At 36.5% G+C, this 17,743-nt stretch overlaps 1 protein-coding gene across 1 annotated transcript in view; it reads right to left on the minus strand.

The window, feature by feature from the left end:
- NCKAP5 (NCK associated protein 5) overlaps positions 1-17,743 on the minus strand; it is a 407,543-nt gene that overhangs the window by 110,866 nt on the left and 278,934 nt on the right. Inside the window, exon 9 of the mRNA XM_050899634.1 lies at positions 16,338-16,487. Coding sequence (XP_050755591.1) covers positions 16,338-16,487 — 150 coding nt within the window. The remainder of the gene's footprint in view (positions 1-16,337; positions 16,488-17,743) is intronic.

Consider the following 17,743-nt stretch of genomic DNA (forward strand, 5'->3'; position numbering starts at 1 on the left):
ACGATACCATCACACAAATGTAAGACATTAGACTGAATTTTTATGCAAGGAACAGTGTGTGCATGTCGTGAAATTTGTTTATTTTCTGATTTTCCAATATTTACACTCGGTGATCCTTCCCCTTGCAAACTGTGAACCAGAGGCTGCTGTTCCAGCTCGTCATTTTTTTTTCTCTTGTTTTAAGTGATTTGTTCCCTTATGGAACTGTTCTCCCTTAAGAACTGAGAGCATTTCACTCTGACAGACTTACTGTGCCTCCCCATGTAATATTAACAGGCAGTTATTTCCTCTATCAAAGAACTAAAAATAAAATCCCTGGTCCATGAAAAAAGTATGAGATCCTGAAATTTTAAGTGAAACTAAGATTCTTACAATTAATGCAGCCAGATGTGGACTGTGCAAGCAGTGTGGACTTGATTAATCTTAAAGGGCGTTTTGTGTTTAATATCAGCATGTATTTCACACAGAAATATCTTTGCATTGAAAACTCTTATATGAATTAATCATATCACATTTGGTCAGTTGCATTTGTCTCATTTTTTCTTGCAAAAAGACCAAGCTCTTCAGGGAAAATTCTAATTCTTTGAAATACTAATTCTTTGAAATTAGTAAAGACCAGTTGAAAAACATTGACTATCTATACATCCAATGCTGAAGCTCAATAAAAAACTTTCAGTGCAGCCATTTTCAAAGAAAATATTTGCTTTGATTTGAAAGGGAACATTATGCAGGAGATTTTGATCAAATTTAAAAGTGACATTGAAACGAGTACAAATATTTCCAGGGCTTTGGGACCTTCTGAAATGATACATATGGCAACCACTTTTTAAAAAATTCACTTGCCTAATCACAAAACAGAAGGTTTTCTTTAAAATTCAGATCTTGAGGAAAACTCATACACTTTCAGGACAGTTTTTCAAGCAATAAGAAGGGCAAATTTAGAATTTACTTTAAATGAGTTATCCTTCAAACCTTTGCAATTTTGACCATGAGGTTACTGACACAGTGACAGTTTTCTACTTTCTGTGATTCCATTATCCGCACCTTCCTGAGTAGCATACTCAACTTCAAGGCTAATCTAATGTAGAGTTTGAAAAGAATAGGTCATTTCATATCTATGTATGAAAATTAATCTTTGGGCAACTTTATTCCAACAGAACCCATTTCTTATTTTTCCCCACTTGTCTAGCTGAGATGTTCATAGTAAATACAGGCAATACTACTGGCGCTGTGAAGCAGGTATGGAAAAAGAAGCCCAAGAGACAGTTTGTCTTTACAGGACACACCTCAATATCTAAGTATAGCAATAAGCCACAAAGGCCTTAAGCTCATTTTCTTCAAAAGTTGAAATTCAAAAATTTAGCTATTCCTTTCAGCAAATTTAATTTACCTTTTCAAATTATGGCAGGTCACACTAAAATATGAATTTCAGGAATAGAATGTAATTTTAGAATCTAATTAATTAAAAAAAAATCGTGACTTATTTTTCTTTAAAAACTAAGATAAATTAAAAATCGTAGTCGATGGAATTAAGTAGAAAACCTTGAAATTAAGTACCAGGAAGCCAAGGATTACACATATGTATATACAGGAATTTTTTTTTTAATTTCTAGAAATTCTATCTATCAAGAGCAGCTCTTCTCCTTTAAAGTGGCTTATATATTTTTTCTAATATCATTGGAATGAACATGAAATATAATTTCATAGGTCAATGCAAAAAATGGCCTTAATGCCATAACTGGTACTTCTGGGCTGCTCCATGCACCTGAACTGAAGGGCTGTTATTAAATGATAGTAAACAGTTCCAATTTGGAGCTAAATTTGGCATTATCTTCAAGGAACACCAACACCGACCTCCTCCCCACTCATCCACTCCCCTCCCCTGCGAAACTAAGCAATTGAGTGTGCTTGGGATTGATGATAGAAAGAGAAGATTCAAAACTTTCATGCATTCCTGCTTTTTTCCCCATGTGTTTTTTAATGTATAATCAACAACGCTATTAATTGTCTCCCATAACCAGTTATTTTGGCTCTCACTGGAACGTGAAACAACAGATGTTTTGCTCTGTCTTCAGAGAAAGCGGATGCTGAATTTTTATCAAGAAATATTTTTTTCCCAATTATTTATCCTAAGTTTCTTCATTTAGTTCAAACAAAAATAATTATGAAATAAAGTGATCTAAACTGACAAGTCTGGAAAACACTGATCCCATATGCTTCAGTGTCACATTCACTGGCTGTGTGAATGGAAACTCATATCAGTTCCCTGTTATCCAATGATTCTTTAAGTGGGAAAATCTCATTTTTTCTTCTCCAAAGAAACATGTATGATTTTTTATGAAATGCAAAAAAATATACAACTGGTTTTCCTTTTTAAAAATATCCCTTGAGCTTATTTTTATTTGAATTCTGAGAAAAAAAAAGACTTTGCTATACTATGCAATAGGTTTAAAGTATTACATGATGTTATAATTGATATTGTCACAAAATATTTTTATACATAATAAAATATAAAATACATTATTTTGCTTCTCCCATGATGAATCATTTTACTCTATTCCTTTAAAGACTTGGAGTTAAAAGGTTTCCACCACAATAAGCTATTAATGTCAACTGTTTCACAATTCATAACATAAATTTATAACAAGTTTCTGTTTTTAACTACACGGGAGCATTGAGTTATTTCTGAAGGCAATGTTTCCTGCAATTTCACTTGCTTCATCAGAAGTCACCCATAAGACAACTGCCCCAGGTATTTCAAAATGAACTTCTTTTGATGGCTTCAGTTATTTCTCTCCCTTCCAGCTAAGGAGTTGTGAAGCAAAGCAAAGCAGAACAGGTATTGGTGCACTGTATTACGAATAGGATCAAATGCCATATAATGTGCAGCAATTGTTTTGTAGCCAATAGCTAACTTCTAATAACTGAATCACAAAACTACTACTCATTTCTTGCTAACTGAAATAAAACTCTATTTGCAAACATCACCTTGCTGCTCCTGAAAGCTTTCAACATTTTTCTCTTTTGTTTTCATAGGCACAGTAAGTAGCAAACAATGCCCCTCACTCCACACAGCACTACGCGGTAGATTGATTTCTGCACTGACATTTGTTAAATTAAAAGTTCTGATTCATTTCATTTTTAATCTTTTAGAATGGAATAGTGAATTTGCAGAGTAATTGTATTTTGTTCAAAAGAACAACAACCCAGACCCCAAATTCTGTTTCTTTTAAAAGCTTCCAACAGTTTGGAGTTGCGTCTGTTTTTTCTGCCCTGCAGACTGTGCTCACTTCAGAGAAGATGGATGTAGAGGGATGAGGATCCCTTAGAAAGTGTCTGATGTGGCAGTACCCGAATGTTATCCTAACCAGTCATATGACATTTCTCCTATTGTGCTGGCTGACATCAGGTGCATCTACATTGGCTTTTTGGCTTGGATAAGCAGTGAGTGTCCTCCTCAAGTGATTTTTCTGATCATCGCACTGACCAGGCTACAATTTACAATGCAGTGTGGCCTTGGAGCCAACGGACTGGGTTTCTTTTACATGAAATTGGAAGAGGAACTCCAGCCGCTGCTGGGCTTAACTAGAGCTCAGCCATAGTAAACTCCCCAAAATGTATACAGTGTGGAAGTCAGGTCCTTAGCACAAACAGCTTGGCTCTGAGCATATGCTCCTGTTACGCTGCACTGCTTGCTAAGGTAGACATACAATTGTAACAGGCTATCTTCAGATCCTAAATTAATATTGATAGACCTAAGGAAGTCAACTGCCAGGACAAGAACGTATCTCATAACACCAAACTGAAAGATAGGCCTGTTGGGAAGGCTTTTTCCTACACACAACAGAGATGTGCCAGAGACATTTTTTTACTTGGATAATTTTACGGCTTTGTACTTTATGAAAACAGAAAATATGAAACTGTACAGAAACATATACATTAAAGCCAGCTACATGGAAAGTAAATTCTATTTTAGTTATATATTAAGTGTTACTGTGTAATACTAAATACTTTCCAATTATTTACTTAACCTTGCTCTTCAGCATATAAAATTTATCTCAGATTTTGTTCTTTGTACTTATATTTGTTGGTAAACTACATCCCTAGGAGGTCCAAGAAAAGCCTTAGACTACACACTTTGGGAGAATGTAGCAAACTGTAGTTCTTAAAAAAACAAGTTTTGGATGACAATAACAGTCTCATATGGAACATAACATTAAGTCAAAGTTGATGGGATTCAGTGGTGCTCCAGTAAGAAGCTCAGGCATGAAAAGTGCAGCAGCAGCAGCCCAACAGCCCGGCTCTGATCTACATAATGAGCCAAATTTGCATCACACGTAAGTAAGCACAACTCCAGTGCAGCCACCGGAACTGCAGCCACCTTCACATGTCCAAATTTGATGGCCAAATACACTAACACTGGTATCAAACATGAGGAAATGTTGCTGTTATCTTATTCCAAGCTGCTGTTCAAGAGCAGTACCAGTGATTAATTGATTGGCCTAAAGGGAAAATGCGGAGAAAAGAACAAAAATAAATCAATGTATGAAATACTACGCAATGTAATATATACCTAGGATCGATCACATTACTGCTCTGTCAGATTGGCCTGCAATTGGGAAATATTCCTGCCTGGCAGAGGTTACTAGCAGGGCAAATCAGTTGCTTAAAAACATGAGAAGTTCTCATCTCTTATTTCTATTCAATTTCCCTGTGAAAAATACAGTTTTTGCCTAACACTAGCAAGTTCTATTTTACAATGAACTAAGAATACCTGTTTTTACCCATCTACTTGGGTAAAATTTTGAATAGTTACCCTGGGGTCACTGTGAAGGACAAAATATTTGACAAAAAGAGTACAAAGACGACCACCACTGGAATGGAAAAAAAAAATATATTCTGCCACACCAAGAGGAGCCAAGAGGAAGACACAAGCTGTTTCCTTAGCAGTGGAGTTACGTCAACACTACACCAAGCAGCTCTGCAAAGATCCGCTAAAGCTGGCTCAGGTTGCTAATGCATTGTTCTACTGTGGCTAATACCCTGGTTTTCAAGAAGAGTTAATTAGTTCAAATGAAAACTATGCCATGCTTCTGCTACCTGAATTATCTTGCATGGCAGGGCACTATATAAAAAGATACTAATGTTTATAAAGCTTGTAACATGGCCTCTTTCTCCGTTTCACTCATCCTACCTTAATTTAATCAAATTAATGTATGTATGTATGGAACAGCTATCTCTGCATGGCACTGGGGAGACACTACAATGTCTAACAAAATTGTTTTTGTGATGATACAGATCAGATTTAAGGTTACAGAAAGAACATTCATTGCTTATTTAAGAAAAAGAATATTACAACTGTCATTGTTGGTAATAGCAGTTAAAGTATAATGACATCAAATGCAATATAGGACTGAAGGAAATTACCAAGGAGGAGGCGACAGGCTTTTCTCTGGCACATGTCTAAGGTTTAAAGAAGCAAACTCCATAAGGTTTAAAAGAAGAAAAAGAAGGAGCTATTAGGAGGCAAGTAAGGAGAAACTTTAGCTGTTTCAGCCATATGACCTCTTCACTGAAAAGCCTGTCTCCGCTCATTTCCGGCTTACCGTAAACTGTTAAGAGAAATGCTAACCACATATTTCAGTGGAAAAGATGCAATACAAGGAAAGAAGATCTTAGCTTCTTCTGTCTAAATGCACAAGTCTCATATAATGCGCAACCCTCAGACCCATTTCTTCAGCTCACCTGAACCTGTTGCTGCAATAACTTTACAGAGGACTTTGTCATTAGCAGAGTAACCAATTTGTAAGTACTCTTTTTCTTACAGTTTACCAAAAAGCTGAATGACAAACTTAGGTCTTACTTGCTTCCCCTTTTTAAAAGAACTTTCTCCTAAAGAACTTAAACATTAAGACTCAGAGCATTTAAAATCAGAAGGATTATTCTGGAGGAACAGACCATTTGACTGATTGAAGACAACAAGGAAATCTGCAGGCTTATTAAAGGGAAACAGTTATAATTACTAATTGAGTGTTTCTCTTCTCCTAAATAATTTCCAAGTCTTGGCCTTGTATGAGTACATACTAACCACAAGAGGAACAGGAAAATGCCTGAATCACAAAGATGAATGAGCACTATCACCACATGTGATGGAAGGCCAGCAGTTATCACAGGTATTCCTGTGGGAAGGGAAGAAACTCTGCCCTCTAGATGGCATTATGCGCCTGTATAACCCATATGCAACTGGAGAGCCCTGCCAGGCAATCTAATAAATTCTCCACCTGCATAAGACACATGGGCACATACTTCAAAAAGATCAGATGGCACTTCTTGGTCACAATGGGAAGGTGACAGCTGCACACTGCTAAACGGCAGAACAGAGGCTATCCTGGGGCAGAGACCCTGTTTTAGCTGTGTGATGTGGGAAGCAGAGGAAAGGTGCTCCGCCTGAGACGAAACAGAATGGAGGATCTCCCTGACCCCATATGGGGAAAGGCAACTTAAAACTGGCAGGGATGGGCAATATGTGAAAACATATAATTATTAAAAAAAAAAAGAAAAAAAGAAAAAAAAAGATTGTCCTTATGAAAAAACAAAACTCTCCTTCTACTTAGCATTCAATAGTACTGCAGATCTTAACCAGACAAATGTACATTAAAACATGTATGTATGCATGTAGGTATACATGTCCATGCATATAAGGTTATATTGTACCCATGTATGGCTGTTTTGGTGACACACTGAAATTAAATAATTAGTTAGTGAGTAATCAGGTATCTACGGAACTATCAGTGAAAATCAGAGCCACACGTAGTGGACTGAAGTCAGACTATTCCACATTTGATTTATCTATTCTCTTTATATATTTATAACTAATCTTAAAATCTCTGCTTGTCACCATGACAGATTAAGCAGACTTAAAAATAATCGTTTAAGTATTTTCTGCTGTGGACTATTAAAGTGGTGCATAATAAAGTCAGTGAATATTGAATTTCATGAGTATGTTAATCATATAGATTGTGTATAGATGTGTAGTTAAGCATATGGCCAACACAGGAGCCAAGACATTATACGCTAGAAGTCAGCACAGCTCCAGTAATTCTAGTAATATGAGTGTAACTATACCTGCCCAGAATCCCAGCTATAATCTCCAATTCTGTATTTCTACAAGACAAACAAAAAGGAAATAACTATCGAATTAAGAAAAAGTGCATCACCATGCAGACCTCATTAGTTTCATCATTTTCCAAGGCCAGTAAATAGAAATGAAAAGAGAGAAATTATTTTGCTATATAAGAGTTGTAAGGGATTCAGCTCTAACAGCTGAGGTAAATTAATTGGGATTTCCTATGCAGCCAGTGGAGAAAGTTGACAGAACCGGGATTTTCTTAATAATGTTAGTTTGACATGAACTGCAGCTATTTATTTAGTTTATGAACTATACAACTGTCATTACTGTCAGCCAAATTGCATGCATTAGTATGTAAATTAAAAATATAAGGCATGATTCTAAAATCTCTGTCACACAGAATCTTTCCTCTGAAGGAAGTGCCACTGTGAGCAATGAGAAGGCTCACAGAAAGTGCTTGTGTAGAACTGGGCCCAGAGTGCATACTTGATAGAAACTATTTAAAAAAACTACTAAGTCTCACTCTCTGAAATGATAGATGTGTTGGGATAAACACAGTCACCTAGATCTATAACATAGTGTTGGAAAATCTCATTTCATTCAGTGAGGAGAGTGACTTTTCAATTGTACCACATGCCTGATTGCTAAAAAAGGTACGTTACATTATCTACTGATTACATGCAAGAAGGCACTATACATGGAGAGAAGGGCACTGAAAAACTATCGTTATTTAAATTATAAAAGTCAGACTGAAATATCAGATTCCTTCACTGCAACCTAGCAAGGACTCTTTGCAGAACATGGTTAACATTTATTTCAATACAGAAAATCTGACAGGTTTAATAAAACCAAGACGATTTTCCTTGACTTCTGTGACTTACCTTTTCTTCACTGACTACACCTATTTCTCAGACCTTCTGGCACCAAATCATTATTCTTGTAGCCATATTCAATACTTTGAACTATTTAAAGAGCGTTTGTTATGTCAGCCAAGTAAGTACCACAGAACTTTCTCTGTGGTACATAACTGTAAGAACACAGCCGTTGTACTGGAATTTGGAATATCATAGAAAAAACTGAATTTATAATCTGCTTTTACAATAAATATACGCAATTACATTTGGTTGTGCTAAAATGAACATTAAATGCTTATCTATGTTGTTATTTTTTTGTAAAAATTCCAGAGCTCAATATACTATCTTGAGGATGGTATAGTTTACCTATAATTTTCATAACTGCATGCTCCATAATTTAGGCAAAAAATCAACACTATAGGTAAACTAAAGGATCTTCTTAACAGTATCTTGACTAAAATATTAATGTGAATTAAAAATTGCATATAAGAAATTTTTCTTCCACCTGAAAGATGTTGGATTCACTGCCCTGGAAAAGGATTTTTTATGTCATTCTACCTTGAGAAGGTACAAATCAGGAACAGCTAAGTTACTCACTCTGCCTTTCCAATGTGCCTTGTACCTCACTTGGATAGACTAATGTGTGTGATAAGAGTACTGAAATATCTGATGCTAGAAAGCTAGTAACTTTTATTAAAACCTAAATTGAATGCATGAGCAGGCTAAAGGAGAAAAACTCTGACATGCAGCAGAATTCCCTTTATACAAGTAGTTGATGGGGTATGACATGATGACACACTTAAAACAATTAAACGTAAAAAGAATAGGAACACTAGATGGAGCATACTCTGTTGAGCACTTCGCTGAATTAGCAAATTTCAACAGATTACTGCTTTATGGGTAGTAGTCAATCTGAAAGTTTTCACCTTTTCAACATGTGCCAAAAACTCAGAAGCTCTGCATGTTGTGACCCAAAACATTTAACTTCTGAACCACTGCTGTGGTGCTTCACAGGAGATGCAATTCAACATTCTTTTTTTTTTCCCTAGCCTTAGTTAGAAAAGAAAACAATACCATCTGTTACTCAGACTAAAATTCCCAGGAGGCACCACAGTTGATTTTAGAAACTAAGCATTTTAAACTTTCATTGAATGGAATAGTCAGAACAATGCAGATATGCATGGCCTCCTCCATGCTTCTACCACCAGTCATGGAGGCAATGACTTAATGTACAGACTTATTTATATTAAGGCACTCTCCCATTTCAGGAGATGGAACTGTTTGGTGGAACAGTGGATCGGCAGCCTCTCTTGATAGCAGCAAATGGTTACAGCAATGAAAAACAGAGCAAATCTGAACAGCTCTTCCTACGGCCAGTGGGCAGAGCTATTTTCAACATCCCTGTGTAAATTCATATTCCTACTAGATCATCTTGATTTTTGCATGCCAAAAAAGAAATCACCATGAATTTCGACTGGCTTGGGAAAAAAACTGTAAAAGGAGAGAGAAAAAAAGAAAGTCCTTTTAGATCCTCAATATTTTACATGTCTGCAAGAAGTACATTCTCTTCTCTTACACATACTAACTGAATTTAACTCTCTGCCCAGAAGAGGTTTCAGCTAGTCTTCATCTTCTATATGAAGATATTATATCTATTAACATCCCAACTGACAGGTGCATCAACCACTGAAAGCTATTCAGTCTCTGCGCCAACTACAGAGAATGCAGCTTCATGCTCTCGTGGGCACCATGTAGGATGGATGGAAAAGCCACAGTGGAAGATCTGAACAGCAGGAGGGCATGAGCTGGCAGGAGGGAGGGTACAAACATGTGGGAAGGAGGTGTATTTAAAGACTGCAGCAGGAGTGGGTGAGGACAGATGGCAAAGAGGAAGGCACCTCAGAGCACAAAGGCAAGGAGACACAGGTAGGAGCCATGAGATTTGCTTCTCAAAGACTAGGAACAACCGAGCCACTGAAGACCCACAGTAGAAAAGTTCCAGCATCAACAGATTATAGAATACATTCAGCTTGATAGTACTTGCTTGGTTTTAATTTAAAATTTATGCAGTTATTGGGAAGCTAAAACAGTTTGCCAATACTATTACCAGCAAAGAGCTGGAATAAACTGGGCTGTTTTTGAAACCAGTGATGCAAGTCAATGCTGATTCATTATCAGCCACTGGATAAGTTTGGAAATAAGACTTTCCCTGCCTCATCGTCTGATCCCTGGCTACAAAAAAAAGAAGAGTTCTTAGGCACAGTTCAGAAAACTAATTATAAAAGTCTCCTACTGAAAAGATTTAAAAGTAAAATAATCCAATAATTAGGATTAAGTAGGTTGGCCTTTGGTGACTGATCAGCATAATGAATCTAGTTACGTGGATGGCCAAGGCACTGGGCTAAGAGGAGGCTTCTGGCTGAATCAGATTAAATGTATCGGCTGGAACAAGACTGGTTGCTACAAAATATTTAGAATATTGCTATAAAATATTTAAAAGTTTCATGATTTTTCTATGCATCTAAGTAAAGTGATTTAAATTTCCTATAAACTAAAGTGAAGCAGCTGACTTTCAATAAACAAGAAGTTTTTCCTCACAGTTATTTTCAGAAACTCAGGCTCTTTGCCTCTGCATAATGCATGTTTCTTTCCATGGAAAATAATATAATTATTAATTTTCTTACCATTTTACATTGTAGTACATGGAAAATGAGAAAAAAAAAAGGGGGGGAAAATAATGTAAGAGCAAAACAAAAACCACGAGCATCCCACTCAAAGTTATCTTCTTAATCCACTCAAAGGAAATATGTACCCTTCTCATATTTCTTTTTTATAGTTCATTGATATCATGTCTTTCTTCCTCTGCAGGGTAGTAAAAACATAATATCGGAAATACTTGACATTCTTCCTCATTTGTTTAATGGTGATGATACAAGGGAAATTACCCCTCTAATATATTTGAACATTTAGCTTATTATCCTGAGTGAGTTTTCTCCCAAAGCTCAATTTATTAAAACAAAACACATCTTTCTATGATGAACTGCAAAGGGCAAGAGGGCAAAATTCCATAATTAAAATTAGAGTGGTTTCGTGACTCTTCCCTAGCAGATACTGCTCCTACTGCAGCTTAGTTCACTGAAACTTTCATTCAGTCTCACTCACCCACAAGCAATGAGATTTTCACACATGAATTAGGCTTTTCATTTGATAACTTCAAGGTTACAATTTAATGTTACCCCAGTGGCTTGCTATTTGGTGAAAAATGTACGGTTGTGAGCAGCCTTCAATCATTATTTTTTGAGGCCAATGGAACTCATGCCCACTGCAGAATTTCTCGGAGGGAAGGGGGACACTCAGCAAACCAGGGGAACCACTTCCTTGTTGATAATATTTATTTTCATTTGAACGTAAATACTGCATTTTTAGCACGGCATTAGTCATGCGCCATCATAGGCTAGGGTGGGTAAATCCACCTGAACCAGCACAGAGAGATGGTTGGAGTGAGTAGGGGCAATTCATATTCTTTTTTCTACAGAGTGGATCTAGGATCTATAGTTTAGATGTTCCTTGTATGTGGTAAGTCGGCATCTAAGAGCTGGACAGACACATCTATACTTGAAACCTTAATTCCCCCTCTTCTGTAATCCGTTTTCCTCTTTGTTTCCTGTGTAAACGTTACCCTACCAGACTAAACCAGGGCATTATGGCCCTCTCCTCTGAGTTGTTTCCAGTTCCGTGTCTTTGAGTCAAAGTATAAGAATACATTCAGATGGAAGAAGCCAGAGAAAACCAGCCAGGTTCGGAAGGTATTTACATGCCACATTCTAGCTCTTTACTTGTCTACAGATGTGGTACCAAGGCACAAATAGATGAAATAGTCTGTACAAGATGCAGGGAATCTGCAGCTGAGATGGGAACTGAATCCAGTCTTCTTGAGTCTTCATCCAGTATCTACTCACACTTTCCTTTCTTTTTGAGGAATTGAGAGGACATGCAGCGTGTGAAAGGACATGACACCACCAAAATTTGTGTATCTTACAGAATCCCTTTTTTACTGGCAAAGCAGAGCATCGTCCAAAACAACCTCCATTAAGTACCCTTTGATCATTTAGTTCAGAGCAATCCCAGGCAGCTTACTTTCTTCATAATCAATGAAAAGCAAATACTTTCTAAGAAAGTTGCACTACTGCAGTTGCGAAGAAGGAAGTCCGGAAGAGCTGGAACGTTTCATACAGTTAGACATAGTTAATTCATACTGAATTATCCTCACTGCATAAATGTCTGTGCAAATGACAGACTTTAATAAGCCTTCAAATCTGACACAGTATTTATCACTGATTAAATTTTTAAAATCAAAGTAACTATGGCTTTTACAGACATGTTTAGATTAAGACTGACACTAACTCAGTATATCAGTTTAATTCATTTCCAATCATGCAGGTGCTCAGGCAGCCTGTATTTCAGTCATTTAAGGCTAAATTGGGGCAGAGAGCCCATAGCTCCACATTGGGTAATGAAGCTCTGGGACAGTCTTAAGGCCTTTACAAACACTGTTTTTCAAATATAGAATGTTCTCAAAGCTTTCCTCTGTGCACTGTGACTGTGTAAATGGTTCTTGTTGGAAACAAGAAATAGTATACAATCTTGCAATGAGAGCCCGTATAATACCTAACATACCCAGGAGGGCAAATTAAGGTTTTGTGAAAAATTTCCAACTTATATGCATATGACTTTGGAAATATAACATTATTGTTTTACTGTAATTGTGTATATACCTACATATACCTGAAATTGCTGTATGGGGGTTGATGCATGTCCAGAATAAATTATATTTTCTGTTCATTTCTGGCTACCATTTAAAAAAAAAAAAATTTGCAATTCTTCTGGTGATGAAAGTAGGTTAAAAAAATGAAATTCCACCATGGAGTTGATATGTTATTCACCGTACTTCATTAATACTTCATTTTTTCCAGCACTCCAAATACACAGAGAAGTTATCAGAGAATTTTTTTTTTTTTGCTTTGTAAGAGTTAGAATGCATTTGATCATAACTGCTGAAGTAAATTAAGCGGCATTTCAAGAGCAGCCAACTAAAAATGCTGAAGGCACAAAGGAGTTTTGATATCCAGGAAATCACAATTACTTTCAACTACATAAAATGGGACACAAGATGGTAGGAACCATTTGTTACTTGTCATCTGTTTCATTTGATTAGAAACGTATGGTATTTATCAGTCAGTAGAGTGGAAATAGAATTTGCTGTAAATGATAAAGGATGTAAAAAGATTATAGGTAAAAGGAGCAATGGGAGAATATGTATATATATTCCTTATCAAAGTATATGATAGCTTTCACTTGGGCTGACTACAAAGACACTTTATTGTTCAGTGAGAAAATTTCTAGGTTAAACAGAAGTTAATAAAACCTAAAAGGTATTACAGAAGTTTATCTGGCAATATATTCGACAGCACCCAAGTATAAGAAAAAAAAAAGAAATGTTAAAAACAAGTCCACTCATATGGAAGCCATTTAAAGAAAGTATTCTGTGAAAATGAAGCCTCATCCCTTTTTTCACACTTAGATTTGATGATTTCCTGATCCATATCCAACAGTCCAAGATGACTACGGATTTCCTCACACTGCCAGAAATTCCTGAAGAAAACCACCATGTACCTCATATCTACCATGCCGCTACTCCAGGAAGGGCAGAAACAATTTATTTCATGTATGGAACAGGAAGCCTTTTCCCATATAGATATTAAAAATAAAAGAAACTAAATAATCTATTATATTGTATATGTACTGGCTAAACTACCCATTTATACCTGTGCTGGTGGATAGCTTTTCTCTTTTGGTACTTCATTCACTTGAAACTTAGCTCAGACTCATCCAACTTTTTTTGTTTCAATGCGATCAGTCAAGAGAAGGTATTAACCAGAAAAAAACTTACCGGCTGAATCTAAACTTTTATATAATAAAAACATTACACCACTTGCTCAAACTTTTCCCTAGATGTACACTGTCATATACATTTATATACACCCATATACATACATATGGTCTCTCGTTTCTAGAGAAGCTCCCTCTAGCAATAGGACAATGAATATAGGTAGGGAGGAGGATGGAATAATTTTACAATGCTTTAACAGACTAGGCTTTAACAGACTGGGCTTTAACATGACTGGGCTTTAACATGACTGGACTAGTCATGAGCTACACTTGAGTAACAAACAAACTAATATGAAGAGGTATTAAAAGATTTCTTAAAAGTGCTGATATTCATGAAATCATATTAATAGGCATTAATGGATTAGGTCCCACATTTTAACTATTACTTTTACTAGGTTCTGTTTATAGGCAGTCTTCAGATTCTACAGTGCACAGATGGAGGACCAACTTTAGTAAGTACTTTATTAGTCTTGCTGATTTTATTAACTGTGTATGATACAGTAACATCTAATCATGTAAAGTAAGATTAAAGATTCTGACATCCAGAGCACAGGAACTAACAAACAGTAATTTTTCGTTCCTTTCTATATAGACTAATAAAACACTTAGAATAATTACTCTGCAAATAGTAAAGGATTAGAACTGCTAATTGCATATAACTTAAAGCATGTCTCAATTAATAAACCATAGAGTCTTTGACATTACAATTTATATTCTTCAAGAGAAAAACCAAGTGCAAGAATATATAACATCAAACAACACACAATTAACAACACTTTGTTTTAATTATCTTGGGTCACAATTAATGTTGGCCCTGCAGTTCATCTTTCTACTTTGACAGCTCCTTAGAGCTATCTACTATTTATGTAGATTAATTCTTGAAGTATTGGCATTCACTAATATGTGTTTTTGAACAAGCCACTGCACAACACTGACATCAGTGAGGAGACCTATTCACTGACCTTCCAGAAGTAGATTCTGTCTGTCCATAACATTATGTTATGTATCTGGGCAATTTGCCACAACTGATAAAGGTTGTGACATTATTGAACAACTTTCTATCAACTGAGGACATAAAGAACTGCAACTGTCATGCAGACTGATTAAGAACAAGACGAAGCAAACACAAATCATGCGTATTTGGAAATAAAAGACCACAAGGAACCTACAGTCATTCTCCATCGACAGATAAAGCAAGACTACAGTAAACTGTACATTTATCAGAGTTTTATGGGCGTTAAAAATGTAGTATAACGTGTTTTTTTCCCAGGGTAAAATTAGAGTTAATTAATATTAAATGTGGTTATTTTACAAACACCCTAAGATTTTAAAGGAAAGAAAAATTGCAGAGACTGCATATACCTTTCAGATTTCAGATTCTGTGTTTAGATCCAAACATGATTATAACTGTTCATGTTTTACTTTTAACAAAGTCCTCAAGAACAAAAATCCAGAGTTTTCATTTGATCAGAGTACAACTCAAAATAAAAATTATGATGGAAAAAAGCCTTCACACTTAACCAAAAATGTATAGGCCCAGTGATGAAGTCTTTGTTTACTGAGACGTTATGCAGGCAAAATGCCACTAAGAACATTCTAAGGCATTCATTTATCCATACATATAACACTACATAGATACTTGAACAGAAGAGAAAGGAGGAAACACTTGATAAGTTAAAAATATGCCTTTGTACTAGTTCAAAATTATATTAAAATATGGACAGTCTTATTTTTTTATACACATTGAAACCCATGCTTCTATCAAGAAGCACAAAATAAGTTCATATATATAGCGGCTACAGTCTTACCTGCACCTTGCCCATGATTGCCTAACAAAACCTTAAAACTTCTCCTCTAGTTAGGAATTATCACAAGGTGCACTATTTTGCACATCCTCATTTTCCAGAAATGCACTCAAAATGTAGAGTGTGCAGTTCTCCATGTGGTCTACAAGGAAATAGATTTTCCACAATCTAGCAGTAAAAAGACCTGAGCTCTAGCAAGCAGTCCAGCAATTAAAAGTTGAGCAATAAACTACAATGAAGCAACACTGGTTTTATGACAGTTGTTAAACTACCTATATTAGTCTTACAACATTAATAATTGAAACAAAACTAGTAAAAACAATTTTTCTTATCAAATGGTCTCAACTGAATTAAAGTAATGTATGAAGTTCTTTTTAAATATATCTGATGCTCAACATTAGAGAGGGAACCTTTCAGTGGTTCTAAGACTAAGCTTCTTGTTCATCCTTGGTAAATGAATCATAAAAAAAATACCCCATAACATGAGTACAGGTGAACTGTGAAAGATGAGATTTATACTACAGGGTGATTCAGTGCCAATAAATCAATGAGGCAGGGGGCAGGGCGGTCTTTTATGTGTGAAACCGTTGTACTTCTTACCTCCAGAGCTTTCAAACGCTCCAATAGCAATTTTGTCTTTTCTTTTTCCTCTTCAGTGCTGCTGCTTTCACTTCTTGAATCTTCATCTGCTGGCATGTGAATTTTTTCCATGCCTTCTTTACATTTCCTACTGTCTTCAGACAGCTTTTCCTGAAATGATTTTTTAAAATGTCATTACTTACAGGTGGAAATGAAGTTAACTACGCAAATATCTTCAAATCTCCCTTGTATATGAATGAAAAAAGAGAGCAAGTTGCTAGTTACAACATTACAGTGTTAAATAAGTAGAGTCATGAAGCGTCTATGAAACATGCTGCCATGCCAATTCTGCAAAAGTGTATGCACAACTTAACTGCTACATCTACTTAAGATTTTTAAAAAGTGGAACTCATCACCTTTTTAATAAAATAACTTGCATTTTGTTCTTTAAAAATTACAATGAAAATTGAGCATACCAGACTTCAATGGAAGCATTCTTCCACTGAGATATAAAGCAGTTTATTGCGGAAAAGCTAACATATGTTCATGCCTAATGTATTTCACCTTTCTTCATCTAGAGCTAATATTTGAGTTACTAAATAATGGGCTGAGAACCAAGCTACCACCTGAATACTGATTTAAGATCCACACTAATATATAACTGTAGAGAATCAAACTGACAGCAAAATTTTCAGAAGCGCCCCCATCTATTACAAGTCAGTTAGATTGGGTTATTATTAGCTGCTGCTGCTGCCGAGTGGACTATGGCTGCTGAGTTTTACAAGAGGTCTATAAAAATCATGGGATTGAACAGTGAATCCTACTAACTCCATTAATTATGTGTCCAAGTTCTGTGTTGAGAGAGAGAATGAGACAGAGCAAGCAAAACATCGAGACTACAAGCAGCAATGTAAAATATTGCCCAAAACGACACAGGGAAAGCAGAGAACTACACAGATGTATAGAGTGAATTATCATCTGAGTTCTCTAACTATATAAGCAGATGTAGCGTGACAGCTAACGAGAAGGTTAAGAATGGAAAATGTGAGGTTGTAGCAGGTGCACCTGCCCTGATAAAGGCCGAAACTTCTCAACCGCGGGAAAGAAAGAGTTAAACCAGAAGCCGCGGTTTGGGGTCGACCGGCCAGCCGGCCAGCAACTAGAGTCAGCGTACACAGAGTGCCCCAAGCCACGCGCCCCAGCTACCCGAGCCCGCCAAAAACACCTCAGCCAGTGAAACCCCTCGGTTGAGAGAAGTTTCCAGACCGCTGACCATATATGACCACGAGCCCCGATCCGACCTAGGATATAAATGGAGCCCCGCCGGAATGCACATTGAGCCAGTCCTCCTGGGAGCTGTGGGTCTGCAGTCAGGGACTCTCCCTGTGGGTTGGGATGCCGCCCACGGAAACTCCTGCAGGCTGAGA

This window comes from Gymnogyps californianus, chromosome 7 (assembly GCF_018139145.2).
Source record: "Gymnogyps californianus isolate 813 chromosome 7, ASM1813914v2, whole genome shotgun sequence".
In the NCBI taxonomy this organism is placed as follows: Eukaryota; Metazoa; Chordata; class Aves; order Accipitriformes; family Cathartidae; genus Gymnogyps; species Gymnogyps californianus.